The sequence below is a fragment of the Eucyclogobius newberryi genome, unplaced genomic scaffold, assembly GCF_026437365.1.
Source record: "Eucyclogobius newberryi isolate DKJ021-1_F unplaced genomic scaffold, fEucNew1.0.hap1 SCAF_14, whole genome shotgun sequence".
NCBI lineage: Eukaryota > Metazoa > Chordata > Actinopteri > Gobiiformes > Gobiidae > Eucyclogobius > Eucyclogobius newberryi.
This window is the reverse complement of record NW_027315768.1, coordinates 27831786-27845018: the sequence shown is the minus strand read 5'-3', so window position 1 is coordinate 27845018 and position 13233 is coordinate 27831786. Positions and strand designations below refer to the sequence as shown.

General features: G+C 38.4%; 1 protein-coding gene across 1 annotated transcript in view; it reads left to right on the top strand.

The window, feature by feature from the left end:
• Nucleotides 1–13233, top strand: part of lrp1bb (low density lipoprotein receptor-related protein 1Bb) — a 512409-nt gene that overhangs the window by 292184 nt on the left and 206992 nt on the right. Inside the window, exons 22-23 of the mRNA XM_072445180.1 lie at nt 633–833; nt 9918–10163. Of these exons, the coding sequence (XP_072301281.1) occupies nt 633–833; nt 9918–10163 (447 nt within the window). The remainder of the gene's footprint in view (nt 1–632; nt 834–9917; nt 10164–13233) is intronic.

The window sequence follows — 13233 nt, the reverse complement described above, 5'->3', positions numbered from 1 at the left end:
ATCAAACCAAGTCGATTTTTATTTATTTGTAAATTCTAAGTTTAATGCATGCCCTTTTTTGAAATATTTTGCTACTACTATTATTATCATTCATTGTTATATGTTGCACTTTAATGCCAAAGCTAGTTCCCAGTTTAATTCTGTTCACTGACAATGGCAATACATCTTTTTTCTGATTCTGATAAAATCTTTTACTTGCAAATGTATTCCAAATGTGCACCAGGAAAACTTCTCCAGTTTAAAGTGCATTTGACAGTTTAAGCTACAGATTTTACTAAAACGTAGTAAACATAACTATATATTCAAGTTTTTTTTTTTTCAAATTGCCTTGTTTTCCTAGCAGCAGATGTGACATGGTTAGAGGTAATTCACAACAGTTACCTAGCAACCATATTGTAATAATTTACAGTTTCCGGGCAAATAAAAATACATGACAACACCTTTATTTTGTTGAATGAATATTTAAAGTGTTAGAAAAATCGTGTTTCTACTTCCTGTATTTTCCAACGTTTTTTCTTCAATTTTTCATGATCTGGAGTTGTGTCTTGGGCCCAAAAAAAATCAAAAAGCAAACCTTAATCAGAACGTTTTTTTTCTTTCTCTAACGTTACTGCGCTGTGTGTGCTCGACAGGGAAGTGCATCACAAAGAGCTGGGTGTGCGACGGAGACATCGACTGCGAGGATCGCTCCGACGAGGATTCGTGCGAGTCCGCCGTCTGCAAACCGCCCAAATATCCCTGCGCCAACGACACCGCCATCTGCCTGACCCCCGACAAGATCTGCAACGGCAAAACGGACTGTCCCGACCGCTCCGACGAGGGCCCAATATGCGGTACGATCATATACTCTCATCGCTGTCATTATCGAGCATCTGTCAGACAATAATTCATGAGACGTGGTTGTTGTTTGTGGGTTTTTTTTAAGCTTCAAGAGTGTTTTAAGTGCTTGACAAATTACAAACCATGATTATTGTTGAAAGATGTCATGTCATTTGAAGTATATTTTTCACATTTTGCACTTGTGTGTCATTTACCAGGTTGTCGTTGTGAATGAGACTGACTTAGCGCTAAATCCACCTCAATAAATGAAGTTTAAGTAGATTAAATAAAAAAAAAAAAGAAATGCTAAAATCAAACTCTTTGGATATTTTCATACGATACACCAGGATTAACCAAAAGAGAATGTTTTTTTGTTTTTTTTTACCTCAAATTCCCATGTTCGGAGGCCTTATTGTAAACAATCAGTTACGACATTATCTGTTGTTCAGTTTGATATCATTTCAATCAATATGATCATAGACAGTACATGTGCTGTAATATATTGCTATTTACACAGGAAGATTTGTTTGTCACCTTTTTCTTGTCTGTAAAACTTTTAGAAATGTATCAGGACAGCCAAGTTTAGCCATGTTTTCCAAAGGATTTAATTAGGTACAGTAAATGAGAAAAAACTGTTTGTGGTCCAACTCAAGCAGTCGAAAAGTCTAAATATAAACCGGGATTCAGAGTTCCAAATGACATAAAATGACAGCTTATTTGTCAGATCGTCTACATTCCTTACAGGTCATAAGCCGTAGTTCTATAATGCCAGTTACAACTCTTTCCCCCTGTGATTTATCCAAGTTTGTCACAGTGTCACCCTCGTCACAACACGACATCAGTCACGCCTTACGTACCAAACAACATTATTTGCAAATATTGATCTAAATATAATCCCTCTGATAGCGCTCAGGGCGAGGAAGCTGGGATAAAAAGAGGTTTTGACGACTTTGAGAAGTTTGCTTGATTTCCCTTTGATCGTGCATCATGCGAAAAGGTGCCAACATGGGAATTTATTGCCACTAACAACATTCGCGTTGACCACGGTCGCTCTCTCTCGAGTACAAACTTTTTATAGCTACCTCAAACCCATGGGGGGTTGAGTATTTGATTCTGATATTATTTTTGGGTGAAGAAGCACTTTAAAGTACAAAGGGAAGGAAAAACTTGTCAAAAATAATGAGATCCGTGGGCTGTTTGGGCCTGTGCGAGGCTCTGACTGAGTTTGAGTTTGGCTGATTTCCAACGGGATCAACAGCCGAGCCTGACTTCAGGAAGAAACAAAAGATCAAGCTGGAAACTGCAATAAAGCGACAGATTCTATAGCCAAGAATGCTGCGTGAGATAGAGAGAGTGTGTTTGCTTTTCTTGAATTTAGCAGAAAGTAGAAATTGATACAGTAGGTCTGGGCATTATCGACAAAAATCTGTCTCAATATATCGTTTTATCTTGATGGAAAAGTGACTGGACTCTACATTTAACCACAAAAGTGCATTGACAATACGAAATACTGCTGTTTGAAAGGTTAAGATCTTCTTTTTCATTTGTAAATTGCCTGAAATGTATTATAGATAACATACTTCGCTATAATTTTGCACATTTTCCAAACAAAAATTGTAATAATGTGTTTTTTTAAATATATCTCTCCAAATTCTAGCTTAGAGACAGGATAGAAACTTCTGTCACTTGTTGTGTTGCAAAGATTTCCCAGATTCCCATTGGTACAAATGTGTTTTGTCTCTACCAGTTTTAGTCCTGATTTTATATGGTTAAAATGTGTGTTTTTTTATAATTGCCTAGTGACAAAGTGATGATATCCATCAGTTAAGTTTCTTTAGCAGGTCCTTCTAGAATAACAAGTCAAACATATGTAAATGTTTCTTAAAAGTGTTGGTATAATTATGTTTATAATGATAATGCCTTGTTAGCCGTCACTTTGTGTTGAATATTTGTTAATTGTACAATATCCAAGCACCTCTTTGGTGAGGCTCCAAACACACTGTAAGTATGTCACACCACAGAGCTTCTATAGAACAGCGTGTGAGAACATCCATAATGGGCCTGATTACTTCAATTACATGTGATTGTCCTTCATCAGAGCAGTCCGACTCACAGAATACAATACTAAATCATTTCAACATTGTACATTTCATTCTGTACATGACACAAGCTACTATTGAATACTGAAGGCCAGTGAATAACAGGGCACTTTCCCCAAGGTCTAATGACACTACACACGTCATCACATGTATGCATTTGTGTCAAATACATTTTTATATAAAATATACATCATTTACTAGAAAAAAGGCTTTTGACAATCTGAAGTTTTCTTAGCAATTTTAGGCACTAATGTGCTTCTGCTCATCAGTTAACTGCGTGGGTTGAATGAATACTTGCAGCAGTGCATCTGGCACAGCGCGCAGGGAAACAGTGGATACAGGAGCAGGATTTCATCCTCTGAGCAGTTTGGACAGGATGAGGAAGGAAAATGAGCAGAAGAGAGCAACGAGGACGACTACAGTGTTTTGGAGCTGCCCTTTTCACATGACTTTGACAAAAGCATGAAGTGCTTTGCATGTGCACTTTCCATACACAGCCATTTGTTAACTACAGCTTCAAAAAGCACATTTTCTCAGCAAAATAAGACATGACAGCTTTCACAGGCACTTGTTACATTTAAGGCTTGCATGAAATTATCACTTTAATGAACAGATCACCAGTGTGTGCGTACCTGTAAACGAGTGACGAGCGTTCAGTCTGTGCGCGTCACTTCATACTCTGATAAACAACACATTCAGCTCTGAACCTCTATCAGGCTTTTCACTAAAAGACTAGCAGTCTCGTAGTTCTGTGCTTTATACAGAAACACGACTTCTCCGTGATGTTGTCCACTCCAGGACAGGTTTTACCAAAGAGGATTTCATGAGGAGCTTAAACAACGCTACTGCAATAATGTAGAAAAGATTCAGTTGTAGTCATCTGGACTCTGTTTTTCTACAATGGAACACTCCTGGAAGAATGAGGGATTACACCGACATGTGCTACTGCAATAACTTACAGATCATGTACGGCAAGGAAAATGTGATCGAGCGCCCTATATATAAAGTGTGATCCGTGCGTCTGATCTGCCCATTTTGACGTGATGGGCCCATTGATCGGAGCGCCTCAAGTTATGATTTGGATTATATATTTGCCCTGGGACCAAACGAATGGTATTTTAAATGAGGGAAAAAATCTTCTTTTTCATGACTTGTTGTTTTTCTTACCACAGTCTTAATCCAAATCTAGATAATTTTACTTGCCTAGTCAAAACTATTAAAAAAATATATATATATATATATGTATGTAATTCTTATTCAAGCTAATGTTAACTTACCTTGCTCTTACCTTCTGGATCTAAATTGTGTTTCTGCTTCTCGAAACCTGGACAAATGAATAAAGGATCGTTTCAGGAAGTCCAAATCATGATCATTTGGAGATAGAGTGACCGTGGCAACGCCGGTAGACATAGAATGAAAAGCATGCACATAAGCTTTAACATTCTAATACAACATAATCTGATGGCCCCTTTATTAGTGCTGGCAAAGCTGATTCCTGCACACCTTCGACAGAGCACAAGGGCAAGAGTAAGTTTGGATTTTTTCCCATCTTTCCAGCTTTATACCCGCCGATGATATAACCCGTCCCCGGGGGGTCTTTGCGCTAAGCTTTCATTCGCATTCAGCAGCATGGAGCCCGGACTGTATTTTCTCAAAGGCAGAGGGGACAGACGGGGCATAAAGAAATGGTCTGTGATTAAGGTAAACATGAGTATATTTGTCCAGTGGGCCGCAGAGGCACAGCTAAAGCATCTCGTGTGACTATATCCGGACATCTAATCTCCGAAAGTGACGCAGTGTAAACAGAGAGGTTCATTTTGTCCTGCGCCTCTAACCCGCTCTCCAGGGGCCGCTATAGGACTCCAGAGCCCGTGTGTTATCCAGGCAGAGAAGTGGCTCTTGAGCCTTGTCATATCCTGGACTAGAGAGTTATAATGTTGTAAAGTGGTTTTTAGAAGGAATCTTTTGGTGAAACTTCAGGACAGTTTTGGAGCTCTGGTTTAGTCGTGTTCTGGTTCATCACGCGCTACATCCTGTTTGGATAAGCTCTTTCTAGAACCACTGTTTGGAGTGGTTCTAGAACGTTTTAATGTGCATGCTGTCAAGGGGCCCTTTGGCAAGACACTTCTCTTTCTTTGCTTACGTACATTTAATGATTGAATTACTGGTTGGTGGTGGAGAAGTCGATGAGGGAGATTGACCCGGGGCAGCTGTGGCTAAGACTGTTCCTTGTGTTGTCTGTTAATTGTATTTTGTTGCAGACTTTTGGCCAAAATATGTTTGTCATAGTTCTTGTCATATTGTTGCAAGTAATCATAATTGCAAAGCCTGTGACTATAATTCAATATTTTTATTGACTGCGAACTAAACATTAAATAATTCATTGAATTTGTCATTATTATAATAAATGATGAAAACCATTTGGATTTAGTCGACGGAAAACTAAACTGAAGCTAAAAATTATTGTTTGATTAGATTTTGACAAAAACTAAAAATATGTTTTGTCAAAAGATTGAAAATGAATTGTTGCATGAAATGGTAAAGCGACTTTGTAAAGAGATGATGTAAACTTTATTATTGTTATTTGTGGTATAGATCTGGTTGTTGAGCTCTAGCATAGGATCGCTTTGGACCTGGTCTGGACTGAACCGTTTTGGAAAATATCTAATTGACAGATAAGAAACATGACAACATACTTTTCAAAACTTTTTAAGGTTATAACATCAGAGTTAGCAGGTTTCATTCAGAAATAAGACATGATATTTATTTGTTTTTGGACTAAATAAAGACGTAAATAAATGCAGCTTATGCGATTGTCTATTTGAGACCATTTACACGTCTATTATGAAATATTGCAGCTCAATGTCCTGGTTTATATGCTTTACATCTGGTTTAGTTCTGGACTTGCTTTAGACAAGATTAACTTAAAGGCGCAATGGACGATTTTTTCGGCGATTTGAGCTGCAGGTGAGCGGTAGGTGCGTTTTATGATTGATACGTGGCAGGACCGATCTGCCATCCACGCCACGAGGAAATAAGACTCAAAATTGGTTCAAAAAAATCGTCCATTCAACCTTTAATGTTTGGACCTTTTTAAGCAATTTGGGGTCATCAAAATACTTAAAGAAGCGCGTATCTGAATGATTGGTCCCGAAGTGGTCCACACCCACCACTTTCAAAACCGCAGGCTCCACTTCCCTCCCGGTGTGAGCGAGCAGAGCTTTTCCTGACCACCTTGAAAGAGAAACCTGCAACACTGTAAGATAAGAAAGAGCCAGACTCGTGTTATTTTCACTGGAAGAACTTTGATAGCGGCTTCTGAGCGGAACCACGCGAGGACAGATGATGACGGGATCAGTTTTAATCAAGATAAAACGGCGTCAGAATTGAGGTGTGCAGTGATAGATGCTTTCAAAGTATATTGCGGTTTGGAGATGAGATGATTATCAAAAGCACTAATGGCATTTTGTAACGCAAGCTGAAGAGACAAGGTCGAAATTGGCAAAAAACAGTTTCACTCTTTGCTCTCTGTCTCTGAGCAGTCTGCTGTCAAATTACACCCGACAGTGATTAAACGCCAACTAGATTGTGATTCCGAGGTCGTTTTGTGTTGCTACGCGTCACCTGCTTGGAGATAAGTTTAATGATACACCGTGGAACATTTCAGGCTGAGCTATAATACGTCAGCAGAGAAAAGCAGTTGGCATTGTTCACCTTTAAGTAACAGAATGTGGCGCAAACCCAGTTCCAACTTGGTCATATCACAACTTAGGCAAGGCAAGGCAAGGCAAGGCAAGGCAAGTTTATTTGTAGAGCACATTTCATACACAAGGCAATTCAAAGTGCTTCACAGCAGGAAAAATGCATTCAAATCACAAAGAAATTACAGAAACAGAAATACAATAAAATTAACTAAATTAAAAATTATCAATCCAACTGATTTTCTAAACTAATAAAATCACAAACAAAAGAGAAGAGTGCAAAGAAAAAATCCTTTCAGTCATATGCACAGCTAAACAAAACTGTTTTTAGCTTAGATTTGAACATTGTCAGAGTAGAAGCCTGTCTCACATCTTCAGGAAGAATGTTCCAGATTTTAGCTGCATAAAACTGAAACGCAGATTCCCCATGTTTTGTCCTGACTCTGGCACCAGCAGGAGGCCGGTCCCTGAGGTCCTCAGAGTCCGAGATGGTTCATATGGCACTAACATATCCAAGATGTACTTTGGTGCTAGGCCATGGAGAGACTTGTACACAAGCAGAGCTGCTTTAAAGTCTCTTCTCTGAGCCACAGGGAGCCAGTGCAGAGACCTGAGAACAGGACTAATGTGATCATACTTCCTGGTTCTAGTCAGGACCCGAGCAGCAGCGTTCTGGATGTACTGCAGCTGTTTTACAGCTCGTTTGGAGAGGCCAGTGAGCAGGCCGTTACAGTAGTCTAATCTACTGGAGACAAACGCATGGATAAGTCTCTCTAAATCTGGTTTTGACACTATATTTTTGATTTTGGCAATGTTTTTTAGATGGTAAAAAGCTGCTGATGTTATTGATTTGACGTGGCTATTAAAGTTCAAGTCTGAGTCCATTATTACCCCCAGATTTCTAACTTGGTTTGTAGGTTTTAGAGCGAGACTCTGGAGGTGACCGCTAACACTTTCTCTTTGTTTCTGTGGGCCAAAAACGATTATTTCAGTCTTGTCTGAGTTCAGTTGGAGAAAGTTGTTTTGCATCCACAAACTGATCTGTTGGATGCAGTGACAGAGTGAATCTACTGGCCCATAGTCACCTGCCGATAGTGAAACATAGATCTGAGTGTCGTCTGCATAATTGTGATAGGACACATTTTCACTGCGTATCAACTGACCCAACGGCAGCATGTAGAGGTTGAACAGAAGGGGACCCAGGACTGACCCTTGGGGCACTCCACAGGTCAGGGTCATGTGGTCTGAGACACAGCTACCAATTTCAACAAAGTATTTCCTGTCTTCCAGATAGGACCTTAACCAGTTTAGGGCAGTGCCAGTGATGCCCACCCAGTCCTCTAGTCTCTGTAAGAGGATCCCATGATCGACAGTGTCAAAAGCAGCACTTACTATTCAATCAATAATAGGTGGAACAGCATTTTTGTGTGGACCATTTAGTTTCACACACGGGTGATTTTTAGATGTTTTGAGCTTATTATACTTAAATAATTATACTAAATAAGTTCTAAAGATTTGCATTCTGCTATTTATTTATCTCTACTCGTGTTTTATTAACAGTATTATACATTTACTGAGATTATCCGGCTTTTTTAAATTATTCTGTCTACAACACCTTAATGTCTCTTAACAAAGCATGAACAAAGACTTCATTATATTTGTCTAAAGCAATAACCAACAGTATATTGCACTTCCAAATGTGTTATCGTGACTGACCTATAGCTCCAAACCATTCTGTCCCGGTCCCCTCGGGCAAGATCCTTCACCCACTCGGCCTATTTGTGGTGCGGGTGTGAGCGTGTGACTGGTGGTCGTCATAAAGTGAACTGCTGTATGTTGAACAACTCTATATCAAATGCAATATTATCTTAAATGGGGCAATAACGTTTGACTACTGACAAAACTGTTGTATTACTGCAAATATCTATACATTCACTTGCATATATCTGGCCTTATCTGACATCGGTTACTCTTAAAATGCATCAATCAACGGTCAATTCATCCAGTAAAAGGTGGTTTCCATTTTGTCCCTGCCATTCAACACTATGAATTACCCTCTTTTTCTGCAGCATTATAATTATCCTGAAGTAATCACAGTATCGCAATTTTATGCCCGTCTCATGCCCAGCGGTGTTTAAAATTGCTGTATTTAGCGGTAAATAAAAGCCATTTTTTTTCTTCAGGTGCGCTCGTTCGACAGGCTCGTGCGTGAAGGTTCTTACTGCTTAGTCCATTAATTCTCATTACATTTAAATAGAGGGATCATGGCGTCTTTACAATGACTGGCCCTGAGTGATTACATATGACACATCTGACCAAACCTTGTGCAAGTGAATGTAGCTGTTTGCGACTTCGGAAGTGGTGTCGTGGTCAGGGTCAAATGGTTCTTTCAAAGGAGTGAATGCTTCGTTCAAAGGGAAAAATATAATCATGAATAAAAAAAAAAATATAATAATTGAATGTGGGCTTGAAAATGAATAGACTTCTTTTATGTTTTCTGCCAATTGCCATAGCTATTGACTGATAAAAGTGTAATACGACCAAAACACTATGACATTCAAATCCTATTACTACAAAAATAAAGCATTAGCAACCAATATTCCAATTAGCGCAATACTACTCTGTTCTCTGTCTTTAATATTGTCAGGCATGTCCAAACTACTGCCCGGATTCCTGCTAAGTTTGTCCAAACAACAAAAATAAGTACTTTTTACCGTAAAATATGAAGAAAATCAAGCATTTTGATGTTATACCAACCTAATATTAATGTTCCAAGTCGTTTTAAAGATGTAGACGCTTAGAAACTATGTCAAACTCAAAATTTCGAATGATTCACTTCATTCATTCACATCATTCAGTCATTCAGCAAATTCAACATTGTTGGGTTTTTTGTGGCCCTCTGCTCCTTATAGGTTTCAAAATGCGGCCCTCGGTGAAAAAAGTTTGGACACCCCTGTATATATAATATTCATCCATTACTATTTCTATTTCAAGCCATTTTTAACAGAAAAACTCCTTTCTTTGGTTTATTAATAGGGTTCATTTTCCTGTTTTATTCACTGTATATATGTTTTGAGGACATTTCCATTTTTCCATTCAATATATATAATGTGTTGTTTTCAATTGCTAACTGCTATGGCAACAGTCCTAATGTCTCATCATTCTGAAACCTATGAACGGAACATACATGTCGCCCTCGTACTCTCTAATTGCCTGCAGAGACTGAGGGATTTTACTCTGCTCAACTGCTTGCATAAACGTGTCTCAAACCTGTCTCTCTTCCTCCCCCTGTCCCCAGACCTTTGCCTAGTAGCGCGTGGCGGCTGCAGTCACCAGTGCACCGTGGCCCCCGGGAAAGGAGTGGTGTGCTCGTGTCCCCCCGGGCTTCACCTGGACTCCTCTAACAAGACGTGCGAGCTGGTGGACTACTGCAGCCGACACCTCAAGTGCAGCCAGGTGTGCCAGCAGTACAAGACCACGGTCAAGTGCTCCTGCTACCCCGGCTGGACCCTGGACCCGGACGGAGACGCCTGCCACAGCAACGGTAACGCCGGCCGTTTTAGCACGTCTGGTTTTTGTGTCGGTTTGGTTCATTTTCTGTAGTAATATGGAGGGAATGTTTCAAAAAAGAGACATGAATACAGAGTGATGGATGGATCAGGTGCTCTAACTTTGTATTTTATTGTCATTTGGATGCATTATTCTAAAAACGGTCATCTCAAACAATACACACTTTGTATTTTCTCTGGTTCCGCCCACTCAGCACTTTTTTTTTTCTTTTTTCTCTTTTTATTCATTTATTTATTTATTTTTTCTCTTTTGACAATGTTACTGGACTCTATCTTTAGTTCCACACAAGTTTTGATTGGTCTGTGTTTATTCTTTCGATGAAAAAACAATTAAAAAAAAAAGAATACAGTATGATAAATGAGAACAATAGATAAATATAGATACAAACAACACTGTAGTTCATTTGTGTCATTCGGTTTGAGGCTTCGGAGTGTTTATTGCTTCACCTGGAGTTTTCCAAAGTGTCGGATCAGTAAATGTATCCATCTTGCACGTGGGGTTTTTATTGATCGAAAATGCCTTGAAAAACATGCATTTGTACTGTGGGGGAGTTCTTCTCTCCGCAGATCTGACCTGTAACTTGGCTTGGTGGCGTCACCTGCTTGTCTCCATGTGGAAAAGTAAGAATACGTTTAGTGGAAATGAGCAGATGGCGAGTCCTCCACCAAAAAAGACTCTTTACTTTAGATTTATACCCAAACAAAGGAGGGCAGAAGATTCAATTCAGATTATAAAAACCCCAAATCACAACAACAGTTACCTATTTTACCACCAGTAAGTTAGAAAAACAACACTGAAACTGTGGGACATGGAGAGTTTGAACTTGACATCAGTTTATTATCATTTTATTATAGGATTATAAGCATAAAAACTAAATACTGTTTTGCAGAACCTGAAAATATGTATAAAACATCAATACATTGTCAAATAAATACAGAATAGAGACTCCAACGGGAGTTTCAAGGCAGCTGCTGTTGTGATTTTGGGTGTTACAAGAATAATGAATAGAATTTAAACTAAATGAGCTGGTATTGTTGAATTCTTTCAAATTACTTTAAATGAACTCAGCTTTCAATCTGCACCTTTAATTATATCCAAGTACAACAGACTTATGTGTGTCTTTCTTTTGTTTTGTAATGAATTCAGAACAACTCAAACAAATTTAAGTTCAAAAAGTTTTCATAAAAGGTTTCATACAGTGCACAGTAAGAACTTCCTTTCAAATATTTCAACTTTTGCTCTTGTTCGTTGCTTTTTTGTGCGTGTTCTTCCTGACAGCCCACACTCACCCTAACTCCCATGCACGTACTTTTTTTAAATTGCAGTAATTCTTCTTATTCTATTTATGCCGCATCAAAAAGTATAACCTTCAAGTTTGCATTATTAATGCGGTGCGGAGGGAGCAAGCGAAATCAAATCAAAAAGGCAGATTTCATTAGTGTCTGAAGATGCCTGAAAAATGCAGGGGAAGTCGGAGGAATGGTAATGGTGATTTAGGGCAGTGCCAGGTCAGATCCAATCAGGCTCAGATCGGAGCGTTTGCTGCCCATGACGGCTGTCGGTTTGGGTTTGGGCAGAGCCTGAGTGAAAAGTCCCGACCCACCAGGTTTTATCTTTCAGGAGGATTGTGCTGCGCTGGCATAAACGTCTCAAATATGTTCTTACTGATTTTGACAAGACAGACAAACAAACGAGGTGGATTCTAATGAGTTGTGATTTACTTTGACAAACTTTTTGTAATAATAGTGGTGCTTGAAGAACCTGCGTTTTTACGGAGCCCCGCAAGTGACATCAGCAAAATATTATATTTTCACGAAAAAAAAAAAAAAAAATCCATAAAAAAAAAAAAAAAAAAAAAAAAAAATCCATAAAAAAAAAAAAAAAATGTGGGAAAAAAAACTTGATTTTTTTTTTTTTTTTTTTTAATCACGTGATCATCTATGTATGGCAGGTGACCTCTTGGTGGCGCTCTTTAATAGTATATACAGGAAGTGTTTGAAAAAGCATAAAAGATACCAGAATGCAGGACACAATGGACCGTGACTCCAAAATCAAACATTATTTTATGCTGGGGATGAGCTACGACCATATACTGGCCACACTTGCTTTAGATGGTAAAGCCATAGAGCAAAAGACATTTGATGAGAATATTACAAACGCATGGACTCTACCATTGTCAGTATGCTAACTTCGAGCTAGTTGTTAGCTTCAAACTTAATCAATTGGAAGGGCCGGGGAGACTCAATGTTTATCAGTGGATTTTGTGAAAATATAATATTTCGCTGATGTCACTTGCGGGGCTCCATACATTTACATTTGTGTGAGTAATATTATTTTGAAGAAAGTCAAGTTCACTGTTTAGCCCTTCCTGTGGTACGATTTTTCAAGTTATTCATGTTGTGTCCTTAATATATTTTATCTTTTGATTTTATTAGGTGGGATGATATATGTTGTAAATACACATTATAGCTTCATACCAATCAAGTGGCTGTTTGTGAAGAAAAGTTGAAGAATATGTATTAGTAGAGCCGAGTTCTTATCAAGGCCGTGGATCATTATGTTGTATTTTGGACATCTTAAATCGCAATATTGATTTAAAATATCAAATGTAAAATACGTATGTGTCAAAAACCGTTGCGGGTATTGCAGGAGAATAAAGATGACTCAAATACCGGTGAGTATGAGTGGCTTAATGACAAAGAGGAGCAATTATACGATCGTTAAAGCTCCTAAATTTGCATAATTGCTTTAAGCTCCTTTAAACATTAATGCAACACAATAAAGATGTGTTCTTGTAAATGTGTATTGTGTAGAACACGGTTGCTAGGTAAGTTTCCCAGTGCGAATATTAATGTTATAATTTACAATCAGCAAGTAAAATTATAAACCTAAAAAAATCACCAAACTTTGATATTGCCAACTTTTTTTTTTTGCTAAATCGTGAATACATCCGAACTGCATTTTAGTGAAATTAGTACTTCAAACCGTCATCATAGTCACTTTAAATTATATGGTAAAGTTTCATAATCTTTGGAAATGCCTTA